At 40.1% G+C, this 16245-nt stretch overlaps 1 protein-coding gene across 15 annotated transcripts in view; it reads right to left on the minus strand.

The window, feature by feature from the left end:
* Window positions 1-16245, minus strand: part of FMNL2 (formin like 2) — a 323982-nt gene that overhangs the window by 64513 nt on the left and 243224 nt on the right. For all 15 annotated transcript variants that reach the window (XR_013518929.1, XR_013518927.1, XR_013518926.1 and 12 more), the window contains 3 exons: window positions 8489-8597; window positions 4422-4498; window positions 2404-2497 (listed from right to left, as the gene is read on the minus strand). Coding sequence is in view for 11 of the 15 variants with exons in the window: in XM_035304895.3 (XP_035160786.1) it covers window positions 2404-2497; window positions 4422-4498; window positions 8489-8597 (280 nt within the window). In the remaining 4 variants the exon portion in view is untranslated. The remainder of the gene's footprint in view (window positions 1-2403; window positions 2498-4421; window positions 4499-8488; window positions 8598-16245) is intronic.

Here is a 16245-nt window from a genome sequence, read left to right on the forward strand (position 1 = left end):
GCCAGTTTTAGTTAAAGCTCTAAAAATTCAATGTCAAAAGTAATTTAGATCTCATTACTACTATCCAGCTATTAGATTTAGCATTACTTTTCTATTCAATTAAGCACATACTACACTTTAAATAGCTAAACCATATATAAGTCTGGCACCAAAAAGATAAAACTCAATTCTGCAAGTATCTGTGGACTTACTATGCATAAGAAAGGTACTATATCTTATCTAACAGAAAAAAATGATCATTCATCTCATGAATTCCTGGCTTTTACATTTGTTCTATACAAATGTATTTTTAGGACATAATTTGACCTGCAGTATAATCAGATTTTTGTTATGAGTCATTGTAACAAGGGCCACTGATAACTATATAGTAAATGTTTCTAGTGTGAAAAGGACTCAGCATGCAATATTTTCAAATATGACCTAACCATAAAGGTTTGGGAGTTATATTAGCAGTACATACTGTTTCTCTTTCATATTAAATCCATCCACCCAAACATACTTATTTATAAATGTAAAATTTATATATTTATACATGCTATATAAAAACATTCACAGACAAGCATTCACACATTCTTGTCTCTAAAGCCTATTTGTCTTGGAAGCCAGAATATGAATTTAAAGATCACTATTATTCTTCATCATTCTCTTAGAACCTGGATATTTTTTCACTATCTCTGGGGCTAAACAGAAAGGGGAAAAGAAAAGATAATATTTGGTTCTCTGCACAGCTGGCATTTACAAAATGGATAATATGAAACTCTTACAGAGTGGACTAGAGGTAGGGAGGCAATGCAAATAAAGGAGCAAGAGGAGTGTCTGCCCTGTTCACATCTTTGAAGCTTCCCAGCCTATGTAGAGGGTCACAGGGCCGGTGTCTAGAACATTTGGCAGCTGGGTAGTAAGTCCAATTAAGGAGGTAGGAAGCAGGGGAAATGGTTCTGAAGTCCTGTGTCATTCAGTATTTCCCTTATTTCCTTCAAGTCACACACAACAAGGCCACAACTTCATCATATTTCAAGGAAGTTCAGGATCAGGAGCATCAAGTCCTGATCCTGGCTCTGCCACTTATCTAGCTCTGTGACCACAGGTAAACCATGCATTTCAATTTCTCTAAAATCAAGATGTTAATACTTGTCTCAAAGATGTTCTTATAGAACTAAATGATGCCAAGCATGTAGCTGATACAGCCCTGATGTACAGTAGGTTCTCAATAAATAATATCACGGTTTCTAGAACAGAGCTATTCAGGAAAGATGAGAGCAAACAGTCCCTCTGTGACCTGAATTTTAAACCAGCTTGGGTTTCAATCCAAAACATTTGGAATTAAATGAGACTGCTGGAATACCACACGACTTGGCTAAGGGTCCTATTGTAACCTAGGGTTCCAAGTGTTCTCCAAGGACTGTTTTGTATTTTCTCACCTCAAAGTAGCCTCTGATGTCAGACATATATCAGGGGAACAAATAGGCACTCTTTTTGGCCCTACAATACTGCCCACTAGCCCTATGGGAAACCAGCTACTATCTGGGTGATGATGTTTTGATACTTCAGGGCAGGATCCTTGGTGTCATGTTATCTATGTGTAATCCCTCCTTCTTTTGTAGTCAGACAGTCTCCATTTTCAACCATGCTCGTCTGTTGCATTATTGCCTGTCTGTGATAGGACCACTTAAGTTTACACACTCCCAAAACCAGTGCCTGTATTTGCCAGGTTTTTCATGGCATCCAGCAAAAATATGACTTGAGGCTGGGCACCGTGGCTAACATCATAATCCCAACACTTTAGAAGGCCAAGGTGGGCATATCACAAGGTCAGGAGTTCAAGACCAGCCTGGTCAACATGGCGAAACCCTGTCTCTACTAAAAATACAAAAAGTTAGCCAGGCGTGGTGGCATATGCCTGTAATCCCAGCCAATTGGGAGGCTGAGCAGGAGAACTGCTTGAACCTGAGAGGCAGAGATTGCAGTGAGCTGAGATTGTGCCACTGTACTCCAGCCTGGGAGACAGAGTGAGACTTCAACTCAAAAAAAAAAAAAAAGACTTGAGGAAAGTAACTATGATGAAAGAGTTCATAAAATTTGCATGGTAGATGATTGAGTGTCAATGTCAACCCTAATGAAAACCACATACATGTAACAAAACTGGTTTTCAAACTGGATTATTCCATGTTCTCTAAAAAATTAAAATTAAAAAAAAATGAGTACTCCAATTATTTTTAACTTATCCTGGAAATGATTTACCAAATTTAGACTAAGTTCATTACGTTCCTCTCAGTGACATCTTAGAAATTAACTCTTACATTCCTTAGGCCCTAGAATAAATGAAAAGGTAAATCATTCTGTTCAAAGTTGTCCAAATGGAAGACACTTGAGTAGTCTTATGAAAACTGTGGTACAGCCTACCTCTTTAAAGTTATCAAATGCTGATAAAATGATTTCATGTCCGCCTCTGACAAGACAAACAGCAGCCAACAGTTCTAAGACAAGGGCTTTTGTTCTGTCAAAACAAGAAGAAGAAAAACACAAATCAGTGAAAACGGCATGAGTCAGCTATTCCTTCTTTCCAAGTTACATGAGAATAAAACATCTGCCCTTACATTTTTAAAAACTGTTACTAAGGTACAGTTTAATCTAGTACATTTTCAAACATTTACTGACTTCTAAATATGATTTGTCTCAGATATCAAATTTGGAAGGCACATTTCCCAAAACTACAAATTACTCACTAATGAAAACTAGTTCTGAGAAGGATAATCTCTTAGACCCATCATCAAGTGACTAAGTACATACATATAGGTGAAAAAATGTTTACTGGTACAAAAAAACAGAGGGAATGAGAATATGCTGAAAAACAAACTACTGGTTAAGTGTATTCTCTGGTTTTAGAGATAGTGGTAGAACATTTGCAAAAAAAAAAAAGTTTCAAATCAACTGAAATTCATGTTCTACGTTTTAAATCTGCTCATTTAGGGGTGGATCAACAAATCTCCCGAGAAAATACAAGTTTCTGTCCTTTCTTCCTATACAGGAGATCTGGAAGGAGCTGGATTACAGCTTTACTAACACAAGAATATTTTCTCTGACTCAAGAAAATAAAACTCCATCTGAAATATTTTTGGAAAGAGAACAGAGACCCACCCTAAGTTTTCAAATACAATGTCAAGAAAGAAACAGCATTGTTTCTTCAATCATAAGACCACTTAAGTATTTCATTTTTTTCTAGAATAACAACGATCACCAACCTCTAAACAAAGACTGTTCTGATACTCCACAATGTCAATTGTCTTTGAAAAAATGCATAGTGACTTCCCTGTAGTAGAAGGCAGAGACACAGCAGCATGACTACTTAGGATTCTAGTAAACTAAGAAAAAAATCACAGAGCTGCAAAAGGCTTAATCAGGGGAAGTTTGAAAGAAAAATATTCAGTAATTAAAGATGCCTTTACAGTTTTCATTGCATTTTCCAAATCAGAAAGGGCTAATTTATAATCAGATATTTGGGTTCACAGTTTTCAGATATTCTGCCTACAGAGAGGTATTGGATGAAAGGGAGCTGCACATTTGAAGTGCAGAATACTTCACCGGAATAGAAAGCACATTAAAATAACTAAAATTGATGAAGACTGGCTTTTAGCACTAATCTGTGATGTGAATTACATCTGTCACTAGCCTTTACAGAAGGTGACTGTGAAAGGAAATCTGCATATGCAATTATTTTTCTTTTTTTGAGACAGAGTCTTGCTCTGTCACCCAGACTGGAGTGCAATGGTGCAATCTCGGCTCACTGCAACCTCCACTTCCTGGATTCAAGCCATTTTCCCGCCGCAGCCTCCCGAGTGGCTGGGATTTCAGGCATGTGCCACCACACCTGGCTAATTCTATTTTTAGTGGAGCCGAGATTCCACCATGTTGGCCAGGCTGGTCTCAAACTCCTGACCTCAGGTGATCCACCCGCTTTGGGCTCCCAAAGTGCTGGGATTATAGGTGTGAGCCACCAATGCTGGCCACTACAATTATTTTTCTATTTTTGTTCAGTAATTAAAGCTACATATGTAAAGTTACCAAGCAAAGTGTAGATGAAGGATGGTGGTTTTAGTTAGCTTTCAGCAATAACTGACAGAGGTAAACCTTTTATCAAGACTCTCCTGGCCCCTGAGTCCTGGCAACTTGATCCTCTCCAAAGTTAGCAGCAAGAACAAAAGCTTGAAGAGAGTAAAGGGCTAGAATTGTCGCCAGTTGCTCAACTCTGCCCCATGTTAGAATGTAACTTGGCTCAAAGGAAAAATTCTACACAGTCAAAGAGTTTCTAGCCAATCTTATTTCAGAGTCACACTTGAAAGTTTCCAAAGACAAACTTGGTTAGTTGACTAGCTCTCCATTTCCCTGGATACATTTAGTTGCATACTACAAAAGAAGCTTACCTGGGATTCTTGTTGTTCAAGCTTAGTGCAATTTCATTGACAGCATGTGGATGAGACATGACCATGTTGAAACCATACTAAAATTAACAGGGGAAAAAAAGAAACACAAAGCGTTGGGAGACAAGTTAGGGAGCTGTCAGTATTGATTTAAAACCAAAAACCCGAAGTACCTACTTAATGAAATTTCTACCATCATAAATGCACTTATGTCTCCACTTCATCACTGTCAGAGCATATTTCTCTATTAAAAATTTCAAGAATGCCCCATGCAGTGCTTTGCACCTCCAGCCCCACCCACTCAGGAGGCTGAGGCAGGGGTATAGCTTGAGCCCAGGGCAACCAGACCCCTATCTCTCAAAAAAAAAAAAAAATCAGCAATGATGCTATTACCAAAAGATCATCTTCCCACTCTTTAGGAATGAACTACATGTTTCTCTTTATTAAAATGATAAAAAGGCTCTAGCTCAGTGATTCTCAACCTTGGCTGTTCCCTAAACTCACCTGAAAGACTAAATAAAACATTTACTCCAAATCTCAATTACAACGACCTTGCACTTAAGTTTTTTTATGCTTCCAGGGTGACTCCACAGTATACGACAGATGCAACGTACAAAATATGTTAATAGACTACTTATGCTATTGGTGAGGCCTCCAGTTACACACAGATTTTTGACTACAGCAGAGGTCAGTGCCCCTCATAACCCACAAAGTTCAAGGGCCAACTACATTCTTTTTCCTCAAAACTCACTCTCAGCTCATGATCTTATTTCCTTTTATACTAAGAAAATACAAGCGATCAGAAAAAACTTCCAGAAGCTCCCATACCACATCAATCTACCCACACAGATCTGTGGCTTACCTCCTCATCTCCTATTAAAGAGGAACTCTTGTGTGCTCCAAACTAAGGCCAACCCCTCCCATGAGTCCTTCCTTCCATCCCATTCCCTCTCATCTGCTCAAGAACATCATATGCTCCAGAAATTCCTCCATCCCCCATTATTTTTCCCTCTCTATGGAAGCATTGCCAGTAGCATAAAAACATGATGCAAATTCTCTTAAGTAACAATAAAAATCTCTCGATACCCCAACCTGTGTTCAGCTACTGCCTCTCATTTCTCTGCTATCCTTTATAGCAAAACTCCTCCAGTCACCCGGTGTATATCCTCACTTCCTGTTCACTCTTAAAACTACTCCAATCAAGCATTTCACCCCCACTACCCCAATGAACTGTTCCTGCCAAGATCACCAATGACCTGCACTTTGCTGAAACCAATGGCCAATCCTCGCTCCACATCTTACTTATCAGCAACAAGTAACAGACCTGAATACTCCCCTCTCCCCTCTCCTTGAAACACGTCCTCCACTTGGCTCCTTCCGCCTTGGCTACTTTTCAGGCTCTCCAGTCAACTTTTCTTCATCTCTCTGACATTTAAACAGAGAGCGCTAGGGTTCATATTTTGGACTTCTTTACTTCTCGGTCTACTACTACTGAACTCATTCACTCTCCTGCTTCCTATACCATTTATATGCTAATTACTCTCAAATGTCTATCTCTAGCCCAGACCACTACATTGAAATCCAGTCTGGCATATCCAACCACCCTTCTAAGATCACTATTTGAATATCTAGGGGGCATCTCAAAGTTAAAATCCCCAAAACAGAATTCCCAATGATCTCCCTCAAATCTGACTTTCCTGCAGTCTTCCCATCTTTGTAGACAGCAACTCCACTTTACAAGTGCCCAAGACAAAAGCCCTGATGCCACCCTCTACTCCTCACCTTCTCCCTCATACCCAATGCTGTTGCCATTAGCATCAAAATAAAACCACAATCTGACAACCTCTCATCATCCCCACTCCTATGATCCTGGTCCATATGACCATCAAAGCTCACCTAAATTACCGCCTACAGCCTCCTAAACGGTCTACCCTGTCTTGCCTTTGCCTGGCCAAGGTCAAACCTAAACACAGAAGCCAGAATGGTCATGTTAAATGCAAGTGTCAGATTATGTCCTTAAACCATTCAACAGCTTTCCCCTCATCAAGCGAAGTCGGTGTCCTCTCACCAGCCTATAAAGCTCTACATAATCAAACTCCCTGTGACATCTGACTTCATCTGCTACTCTTCTCCCTCTTACTCATTCTGATATAGGCAAGCCTACTTTCTGTGCCTTGGGCAAACCAAACATTCTTGTCTCAGGGTCTCTGCACTTGCCCTTCTCTCTGTCTAGAATCTTCTTCCCCTAATATCCCTGCCTTTGTTCCCTCATTCAAGTTGCTACTAGATGTTACCCTCTCAATGACCCTTCCTTCGCTGGCCTATTTAAAATTCACCCACATTTTCAGCAGTTCCTATTTCCTATTTTTTGTACAGTACTTAGTAATGATTCTCTGGGTTCAAAGCCTTCCTGGGTCCAAATCTTGACTCCACTACTTACAAATTATGTGCTTTCAGGCATATTACCAAATTTCTCTGTGTCCCAGCTTCCCTATCAGTAAAATAAGGAGAGTAATATTACTGATCTCACAGGACTATTTACATGACTTAAGAGGTTTAAAAGCACTAGACCGGTAAAGTGCACCATGTAAGCATTAGCTTTCATTTCATCATTATTATCTGGAACATATACATTTTACCAATTTATTTATTTGTCAGCTGTTTCCCTGGAAAGTAAGTTCCCTGGGCTACAAATTTATTCAATGCTGTATCCTCAGTGCCTATGTGGAACAGGGGCTGTCTGGCAAAGCTCAAAAATACTCAAAGAATAAATGCACGTTTCCCTTCTTAAATGCAACACAGCACCCTTTATGTTGGTTTGAACTCTAATATCAACCTGCCACCTGTGTATCTATTTCCCATTTCTACTTGGACTCACTGTAGCGTCCATATTAATGGAAATTAAATCCTGTTTCTATATTTGAATTCTACTTTTCTAAGTGGAACCCCTGCACCCCTAGTTTGCTTACCCAATTATACCGATGACCCTGCCAGTTCACACTAGAAACTGAGGGCTCTAACTTCCCCTTTGTTGTTAAGATTAACCCAGCACACATGCTGCACTATAACTTCAAGTGTTTTTTGTTTTTTTTTTTACAGTGGGGTCAACCTGCATTGCAATTACCCTAAGGAGGAATCTGCATTTTTTTACAATCTCCCAGGTGCTTCTTATAATAGGAACCACAGAGTCCAAATGCCAATAATTGCAACTTCTTGCCTGTTTGCCTTATAACCCTTTGAGAACCACTGTGTCTATTCATTCCTGGTGTTACAGAATTGTTTCATTGTTACCCGCAACCGGCAGCTTACTCAGTTTTTAATGGTCACAAACATTCACCAAGCAACCTAGGTAAGTTTATCACTACAGGGAAAAACACCTTTCTGTTAAATACATAGCAAATTATATATATTTATTAAAACACGAGCCAGGTGCGGTGGTTCAAGCCTGTAATCCCAGCACTTTGGGAGGCCGAGGCAGGTGGATCACGAGGTCAACAGATCAAGACCATCCTGGTCAACATGGTGAAACCCCGTCTCTACTAAAAATACAAAAAATTAGCTGGGCATGGTGGCACGTGCCTGTAATCCCAGCTACTCGGGAGGCTGAGGCAGGAGAATTTCCTGAACCCAGGAGGTGGAGGTTGCAGTGAGCCAAGATCGCACCATTGCACTCCAGCCTGGTTAACAAGAGCGAAACTTCGTCTCAAAAAAAAACACAAAAACACACACGAGGGAAATTAATTACATCTTGAGCTTAGAATGACCCAGCCCTTTCTTTTTGAGGAGAATCTCATTAAATCCTGGCATTTACTTCAAATAGAAATAATACAAAGAAACCAGAGAACAAAATCTGAGTCTGTTTTGTTTGGTTTTTCTTCTTTTTCAAAAAAATTTCAATAGCTTTTGGGGTACAAGTAGCTTTTGGTTACACGGATAAATTGTAGGATGATGAAGTCTGGGCTTTTATTGTACCCATCACCCAAGTAGTGTGCATTGCACCTAATACTGATTTCAGAGTCTGATTAATTTCAGGTTTTTTTTTTTTTAAAGAACCAGAAGCTCCAACATACCTGATAATTCATGATGGCACGTAAACACATGATACAGACATGTACGTCATCTTTCTTACTCACTAATCTTGAATTTTTCAGAGTTCTTCTGCTTGGCAAAGTATTGTATCTACAACAAAAAGGGAAACTTCTATAAAAACAATAGGTTACTTTCTTAGCATAGGATCATGCATTTAATGAACACTATTCTTTACCTATATCAAATTAAGGATTGTAGGTTAAACCACCAACAACTGGCAACAGTAGGATTGATTTCAACCTCTAAAATACAGCTTTATAATGTGTCACTCTGCCATAAACCCAGCCTGGGCATGCTTGTTAACACACTTCTTGGAGGTCTCAGAGACTGGTACCACTTTAAAAAATAACCACACAGCCAATGTAATCCAAGCATATATCATCTTCTTAATCTACATTTGAAGTTCTTCCCCTTCCTCCATCTTTCTTAACTTAACCTCAGTCTTGTATTTTTTTAATGGAATAACTTAAGTATATGACTGTTTATTAGAAAGAGTTTTCATTTTTAGTTAAAAGCAATAGTTTCTAATGTAAATCAAAGTAATCTAAGTTTTAAAAAGAAGAGTAATTTCAATAGAATCAACTGCCTTTTGCTAAATTATATTCATATGCAGCAATGATTGCAGAAGATATACTGACTAATGAAAACCAGTCTCTAAGGAAAACAGGAGAGGTTATGCTCTACAGTGCCATATTTCTGCATCACTTCCAAATATTAACACATTTTCATTATTCCAGCAAGTAAACCAACCTTACACATTTAATTGTATTTCCTAACAGGTGTAATGTGAAGTAGCACATTCTTTCTTTTTATTTATTGGTCCAGTTCTTGATCTATATTGTAATGAATCTCTTTCGATTTTTTTTTTTTTTTGAGACAGAGTTTCGCTGTTGTTACCCAGACTGGAGTGCAATGGCACGATCTCGGCTCACCGCAACCTCTACCTCCTGGGTTCAAGCAGTTCTCCTGCCTCAGCCTCCTGAGTACCTGGGACTACAGGCACGCACCTCCATGCCCCGCTAATTTTTGTATTTTTAGTAGAGACGGGGTTTCACCTTGTTGACCAGGATGGTCTCGATCTCTTGACCTCGTGATCCACCCGCCTCGGCCTCCCAAAGTGCTGGGATTATAGGCGTGAACCACTGCACACGGCCTGTAATAAATCTCTTTCTAAGAAGCCAAACTGTCCCTGTCATTATTTTCTAGAGTGCAGAAAGCAACAAACCTAATCAGAATAATATTCTACTTACCAAACATAACACAAACGGCTTCTATTTATTGCAGTAGATAGTTAATCTCAAATATATTTTTCTGGATCAACATTTAAAATATATTTAACATGACATATTACAAACATACTTATTAACATTTAAGAACTTTAGAAAATACACAATATATAAATAAGATGTCAATAAAAGCAATGAGAAACTTGTTTATTAGTATATTCTATGCTCAAAAACAATAGAGCTAAACTGTTTTCTAAGATGTATGGCATTTGGTTTAAAAATTATTTTCTCCAATTTTTGGTTTATATAAAAACAGAGTAGTACTAAAAGGTAATATTTGCACTTGTATGTTTAAAATAATAACATTATAAATTTTAAAACCACCATCATGGCTGGGTGCAGCAGCTCAAGCTTGTAATCCCAGCACTTTGGGAGGTTGAGGGGAGGTGAATCCTCTGAGGTCGGGAGTTCAAGACCAGCCTGACCAACATGGAGAAATCCCGTCTCTACTAAAAATACAAAATTAGCCAGGCATGGTGGTGCGTGCCTGCAATCCCAGCTACTTCGGAGGCTGAGGCAGAAAAATCACGTGAACCCGGGAGGCAAATGTTGCGGTAAGTTGAGATTGTGCCATTGTACTCCAGCCTGGACAACAGCAAAACTCCTTTTCAAAAACCACCACCATCACGGCCAATAACAGCAACAACAAAATTATAGCACTGACAGCTGAAGATCTATGGTATCATTTATTCCAATCCTTTCTTGATACAGATAAGAAAACGGAAGCCCAGAGACATGACATCTACATGGCAAATAAGAGATGAGATGAGACCAGGCAAAACCACAAATCTCCTCACTGCGATTCATGACAGTCACTTTCATCATCAACCTGACTCGTCAACAATCTGCTGGGTTATCATGTGAAAAAGCTACTGCCTATAGCTGTCTGTGCTGGCTAGTTCCTTATCAAATGTTCATATCCTGTCATACCGGCAGTGGTTTCTGCTTCAGTCCTAGGTAGGTGTCATTTCTCACCTTGAATAATTATTTCACCATGGAGAATTAAGGCTTAGTTTGTCAAAAACAGCAGCATATTAGGTACCTCTTACAGAACACAGAGGCAAGTTTCTCTCTCTTTTTTTTTTTTTTTTTTTTTTTTTTTTTTGAGATAGAGTTTTGCTCTTGTTGCCCAGGCTGGAGTGCAATGGTGCAATCTCAGCTCACCACAACCTGTGCCTCCGGGGTTCAAGAGATTCTTTTGAGTAGCTGGAATTACAGGCATGTGCCACCATGCCCAGCTAATCTTTTTTTTTTTTTTTTTTAGTAGTGTTTCTCCGTGTTGGTCACGCTGGTCTTGAACTCCAACAAAACTCAAGTGATCCACCCGTCTCCACTTCCCAAAGTGCTGTGATTACAAGTGTGAGCCACGGCGCCTGGCCCGCAAGTTTTTCTTTTTAAATCTGTATTCTATATATCACACTTATCAGGAAAGTAGGGATGTTTTTTGACTTAGGAAATTTTGCTCTGTATTTTAGAATCATCATCTGAAAAGAATTTCCTCCCATTTAAATAAATGCACCCTGAGAAATGTTGTAATTCTTTACCTCTGAAAATATAAAGTATTTTCAAAGAACTCAACTTAGGATGATCTTAAACATACAAGACAACACTTTAGAGACTGTGCCATGGGTTAGCATATACATTAATCAATTCATCATGCACATTTTTTGGGATCTGACAATTTTTGTAACTGGATATTTGGTTTATTTAATCACCATGTGAGTAAATGATTATTTTTTTAAAAAAACAGGGTTTGAAATCAGTTGCAATGCATGATATTGAGACTATGTATTTTTCGGAGACAAGTCTTACTTTGCCACCCAGGCTGAAGTGCGGTAGCATGATCACGGCTCCCTGCAGCCTCAAACTCCTTGGCTCGAGACGATGTCCGGCTAATTTTTTTTAACATTGTTGTAGACACAGGGTCTTGCTCTGTTGCCTGGGCAGGTATCGAATTCCTGGCCTCCCAAAGTGCTGGGATTACCAGCAGGAGCCACAGCGCCCTGCAGATGCTCATACTATCTAATAACCACTTTCCTGAAGAGACGGCTTTACTGACCCTAAAATAGCAACAGAACTAGGACTTCCAAGTTATTGGCCGCTTTTCCCCAACAAGAACACCTAGATAAGGTAAGCAATCTAGAGGAAATGGCCTCTGGTGCTCGTCACCAGCCATAGGAAATCAAACCAAGTCTCTTTTTTAAGCCCCAAATTCGGCTTTATTAAGTACCTACTGTTTATGCTAAACACTACTAAGGCTGTCTAGGCTTAGGTCAGCCGTAAGATAGAGAGCTAAGTAGATAAGGGGATCAACACACTCTTCCTCAGTCACTCTACAGGATGTTTCTTAGAAGGCCTTTTTAGATGGAGAGCTGTTCCTGACCTACCCCGTAGAGCAAATTTGCAGATTTCTGAAATGAGGCCAAATCCCCCCACAACACACAAGACTGAAAAACCAAATATGATTAGAAAACCTCAGCTTTGAAAATCTTACTCCCTGGTGTTGCAGATGTCCACCTAGATGTCAATAAGGCTGAATTCAGTGATTAACAGCTTCCACTGTTAAAGTTCCACAGAAAAAAGGTGAGGCTAACTGATTAGTGCCCGAAAACTCTACCAAATGTGTGAATCACACTGATTCACTTACGTAAGGTTGAAAAAAAAAAACACCACAGTAATCCGTCACCAGTTAACATTCAAACGGCTCAAAAGAAACTAGTTACCACTATATAATAATGAATGTACATGGCGCTGTTGCATCATCATCTTAACACAAATAATTCAATATACTATCGCTGAAAGAGAGGATGAGGCAGCCTGCATCTGGTTCTTTGCTGCAGCCCTTTAGGCCAAACTTTCTTCACTTTCCAAACACTGATCGTACTAGTTTACCTATTTGAATAAACTTTCTACAAAGACCTGAGCTTAAGCCAGTGACTCAGTAGGAGGTATGAGTACCTCCATGGTAAACTAACACCATTGGCATGTGTTCTGCTACTGAATTACATAAAGTGAAAACAGTTACTATCATATTTTCTTCCTGAAGCTATTATGAAACTTCACATAATTTGGGCAGAGCCAAACTGGAGAGTGTCACTCCAATTCACTGTGTTACATTTTAAAAACTTCAGTGAGAGGCAGCATCAGTTTCTCCATGGAATCCCACGGATAATTGAGGCAAATGAGCTTTATTTAGTCCTGTCCCATGTAATACATCTTGCATGATCCCAGCCTCCATCAACAGCTAATGGTGCATGTTCCCTTAACTGACATTTGAAATCAGCTTCAGCAGCAATACACTCCCCTGGGCCCTCCTCTCTCCACCAGCAGTTCTCAAATCTCAGAGGAGGAAGAAGCAGGAGAGAAGGAAGAAGAGGAGGAGGGTGAAGGGCTTTGAAGACACTCCAACTCCATCCTGCTCCTTCGAGAGGCTGCCGGGCTCCTGGTTTTCACTATGATTGTAGCTACTGGTTTTCAAGGCTACTGTGGAACTGGAGAGGGAGGGATAGGAATAAGAACTTAAAATAGCACAAACCTTCCTGCTCTTACTGAGATTCAGTCACTTTTCCTGAATAGATGCTTCCTGGATTACTGTGAGACTTTAATTTCTAGAGTTCTAAAAAAGTTTATTCCAGTAGTTTAGTAGTTTTTGCCAGTTTTCTTTTTTTTTTTTTTTTTTTTTTTGGGACGGAGTTTCACTCTTGTTACCCAGGCTGGAGTGCAATGACGCGATCTCGGCTCACCGCAACCTCCGCCTCCTGGGTTCAGGCAATTCTCATGCCTCAGCCTCCTCAGTAGCTGGGATTACAGGCACGCACCACCATGCCCAGCTAATTTTTTGTATTTTTAGTAGAGATGGGGTTTCACCATGTTGACCAGGATGGTCTCGATCTCTTGGCCTCGTGATCCAACCACCTCGGTCTCCCAAAGTGCTGGGATTACAGCAGTGAGCCACAGTGCCCGGCCTGCCAGTTTTTTTATGGATGACAACATTTCCAGGGGGCCTTAATTCAACCATTTCACCAGCATTCCATACCCAGACATTTAGAGATGATATCCTGCCCAACCTATGCATTCTGAAGTGCAACTTTCAAGTTGATGGGAACAGGTCTACGAAGGTGACAGAATGATCAGGTCTCTCTGGTGACTTGGGGGAGGTTCCCTGAGAGGTGAGAATTGGAAAGGACTCCCTCAGATTCCAAAGAGAAAGACAGGAAATGAAATATGGAGAGGTTGTGACCCAATTCTCGGACCACTGAGGCTGATTATCTTAATGCCATCCTGAGAGCCTTTCTTTTCCGTGGCTGGCAAGCAGAGCCTTTGGGGCCCTGGATGGCTGTACACAAAAGAAGGGCTTCCCAGAGGCAGAAAATAGCTGAGTCAATTTTTGGAGCTCCTGCCATTTGTAGAAAAAAACAATGGGGAACGGATATTTAGGGGTGATTTTGTAGGGAATCTAACAGCACAAAATTTCTCAGGCCCTCTTCTACATCAACTTAGAAAACTGCCTGCTAATTTTCCTCTGAACTAAAACTGTAAATGTCATCCTAGCATTCAAAGATGAGATTCTATCTTGGAAGAGTTGCCAGTTAGAATTCACAAAGCTCTGTGAATACAGAAAGAAGCAGATTACAGATTACAAAACTGACTTAAAATCATAAGTCAAACCCTTGTATTAGTGTTAGGCATTATCTCAGCAGGTACCAGTATTTCTATGTACATAAAATGTTAATAAATAAATAAAAAGTTATGGGTCAATACTAATATGAGTGGTAGCCATTAAAATCTAAGCAGTTTTTGCAAATATCTTTTTGTTTTTGAGACGGAGTTTCACTCTGTCACCCAGGCTGGAGGGCAGCAGCGCTATCTGGGCTCACTTCAACCTCTGCCTCCTGGGTTGAAGCAATTCTCCTGCCCCAGCCTCCCAAGTAGCTGAGATTACAGGCATGCACTACCATACCCAGCTAATTTTTTTGTATTTTTAGTAGAGATAGGGTTTCACTATGTTGGCCAGGCTGGTCTCAAACTCCTGGCTTCAAGTGATCCATCCACCTCAGCCTCCCAAAGTGCTGGGATTAAGGTGTGAGCCACTGTGCTGGGCAGCAAATATCTTCTTTTTTAACTTACCTTTCTTTTGAGACAGAGTCTCAATTTGTCAGCTAGGCTGAAGTGCAGTGGCACAATCTCAGCACACTGCAGCCTTAACCTCCCGTGTTCAAGTGATCCTCCTGCCTCAGCCCCCCAAGGAGCTAAGACCACAGGCAGCGCCACCATACCCAGCTAAGCAAATATCTTTTAAGAAACCTACACATAACATTTCCTATTTAATACTAAGATAACTGCCCCCAGTCATCTACTTAATGCTCAACAATGAAACTATCAAGAAGCACAAAGAGAACACCTCAACCTGCCCAGTACCAGCAGCACACGCTATAGGTAAATAAGCTATTTTTGTTAGTGAGCTCCAAGCAGGAAGCAAAACCTGAATTTTTGACAGGAGGGCAAAAAGATGGCAAGGCCAGCAAAGAAAACCCAGAGAAGCACCTCTCATGGATCTGCCAAACTACAGATCAGATATGCAAAGATTTCTCTTGCCAGATACATGTTAATAGCCGGAATTATATATAAAGTTAGTGTTCTGGTTAGAGTCATGTTTTGCTGTCCTTAAACCACTACTCATCACAAGGGATTTAAAAAAAGGCCGGGGAGGGGGGTTAAGCTACAAAAATTTTAAGCTATTCTTTCATGTTTAAAAATATCAAGTAGTAAATTTTAAAAAATAATAGCAATGGGTAATAAACATAAGTACTAAGTGGTGTGTTTATGAAAATTCTTGGGGTATAGGAGAAAGACCTCTACTCATGAGTAAAAAAGCTAGAAGAGATCAAACACTGGATTTACTCAGAAATTTATATCTGTAATGATAGGGTTTGGCTACGTCTCTATCTAAATCACACTTTGTATTGTAGTTCCCATAATCCCCAAGTGTCATGGGAGGGACCCAGTGGTAGGTAATTGAATCATGGGGGTGGTTACCTCCATGCTCTTCTCATGATAGTGAGTGCTCATGAAATCTGATGGTTTTATAAGAGGTGTATCTCACTTTGCTCAGCACTTCTCCTTGCTGTCACCATGTGAAGAAGGACATGTTTGCTTCCCCTTCCACTATGATTATAAGTTTCCTGAGGCCTCCAGAGCCATGCTCAACTGTGAGTCAGTTAAACCTCTTCCTTCATAAATCACTCAATCTTGGATATGTCCTTATTGCAGCCGGAGAACAGAATAATACATGTAAAAGTACCAAGCACTTAGAAAACACCAAAATGGGCTGGGTGTGGTGGCTCACGACTGTAATCCCAGCACTTTCGGAGGCCAAAATGGGCAGATTACTTGAGGTCAGGAATTCAGGACCAGCCTGCCCAACATGGTGAAACCCCTCTCTACTAAAAAAT

The sequence above is a fragment of the Callithrix jacchus genome, chromosome 6, assembly GCF_049354715.1.
Source record: "Callithrix jacchus isolate 240 chromosome 6, calJac240_pri, whole genome shotgun sequence".
Classification (NCBI taxonomy): Eukaryota; Metazoa; Chordata; class Mammalia; order Primates; family Cebidae; genus Callithrix; species Callithrix jacchus.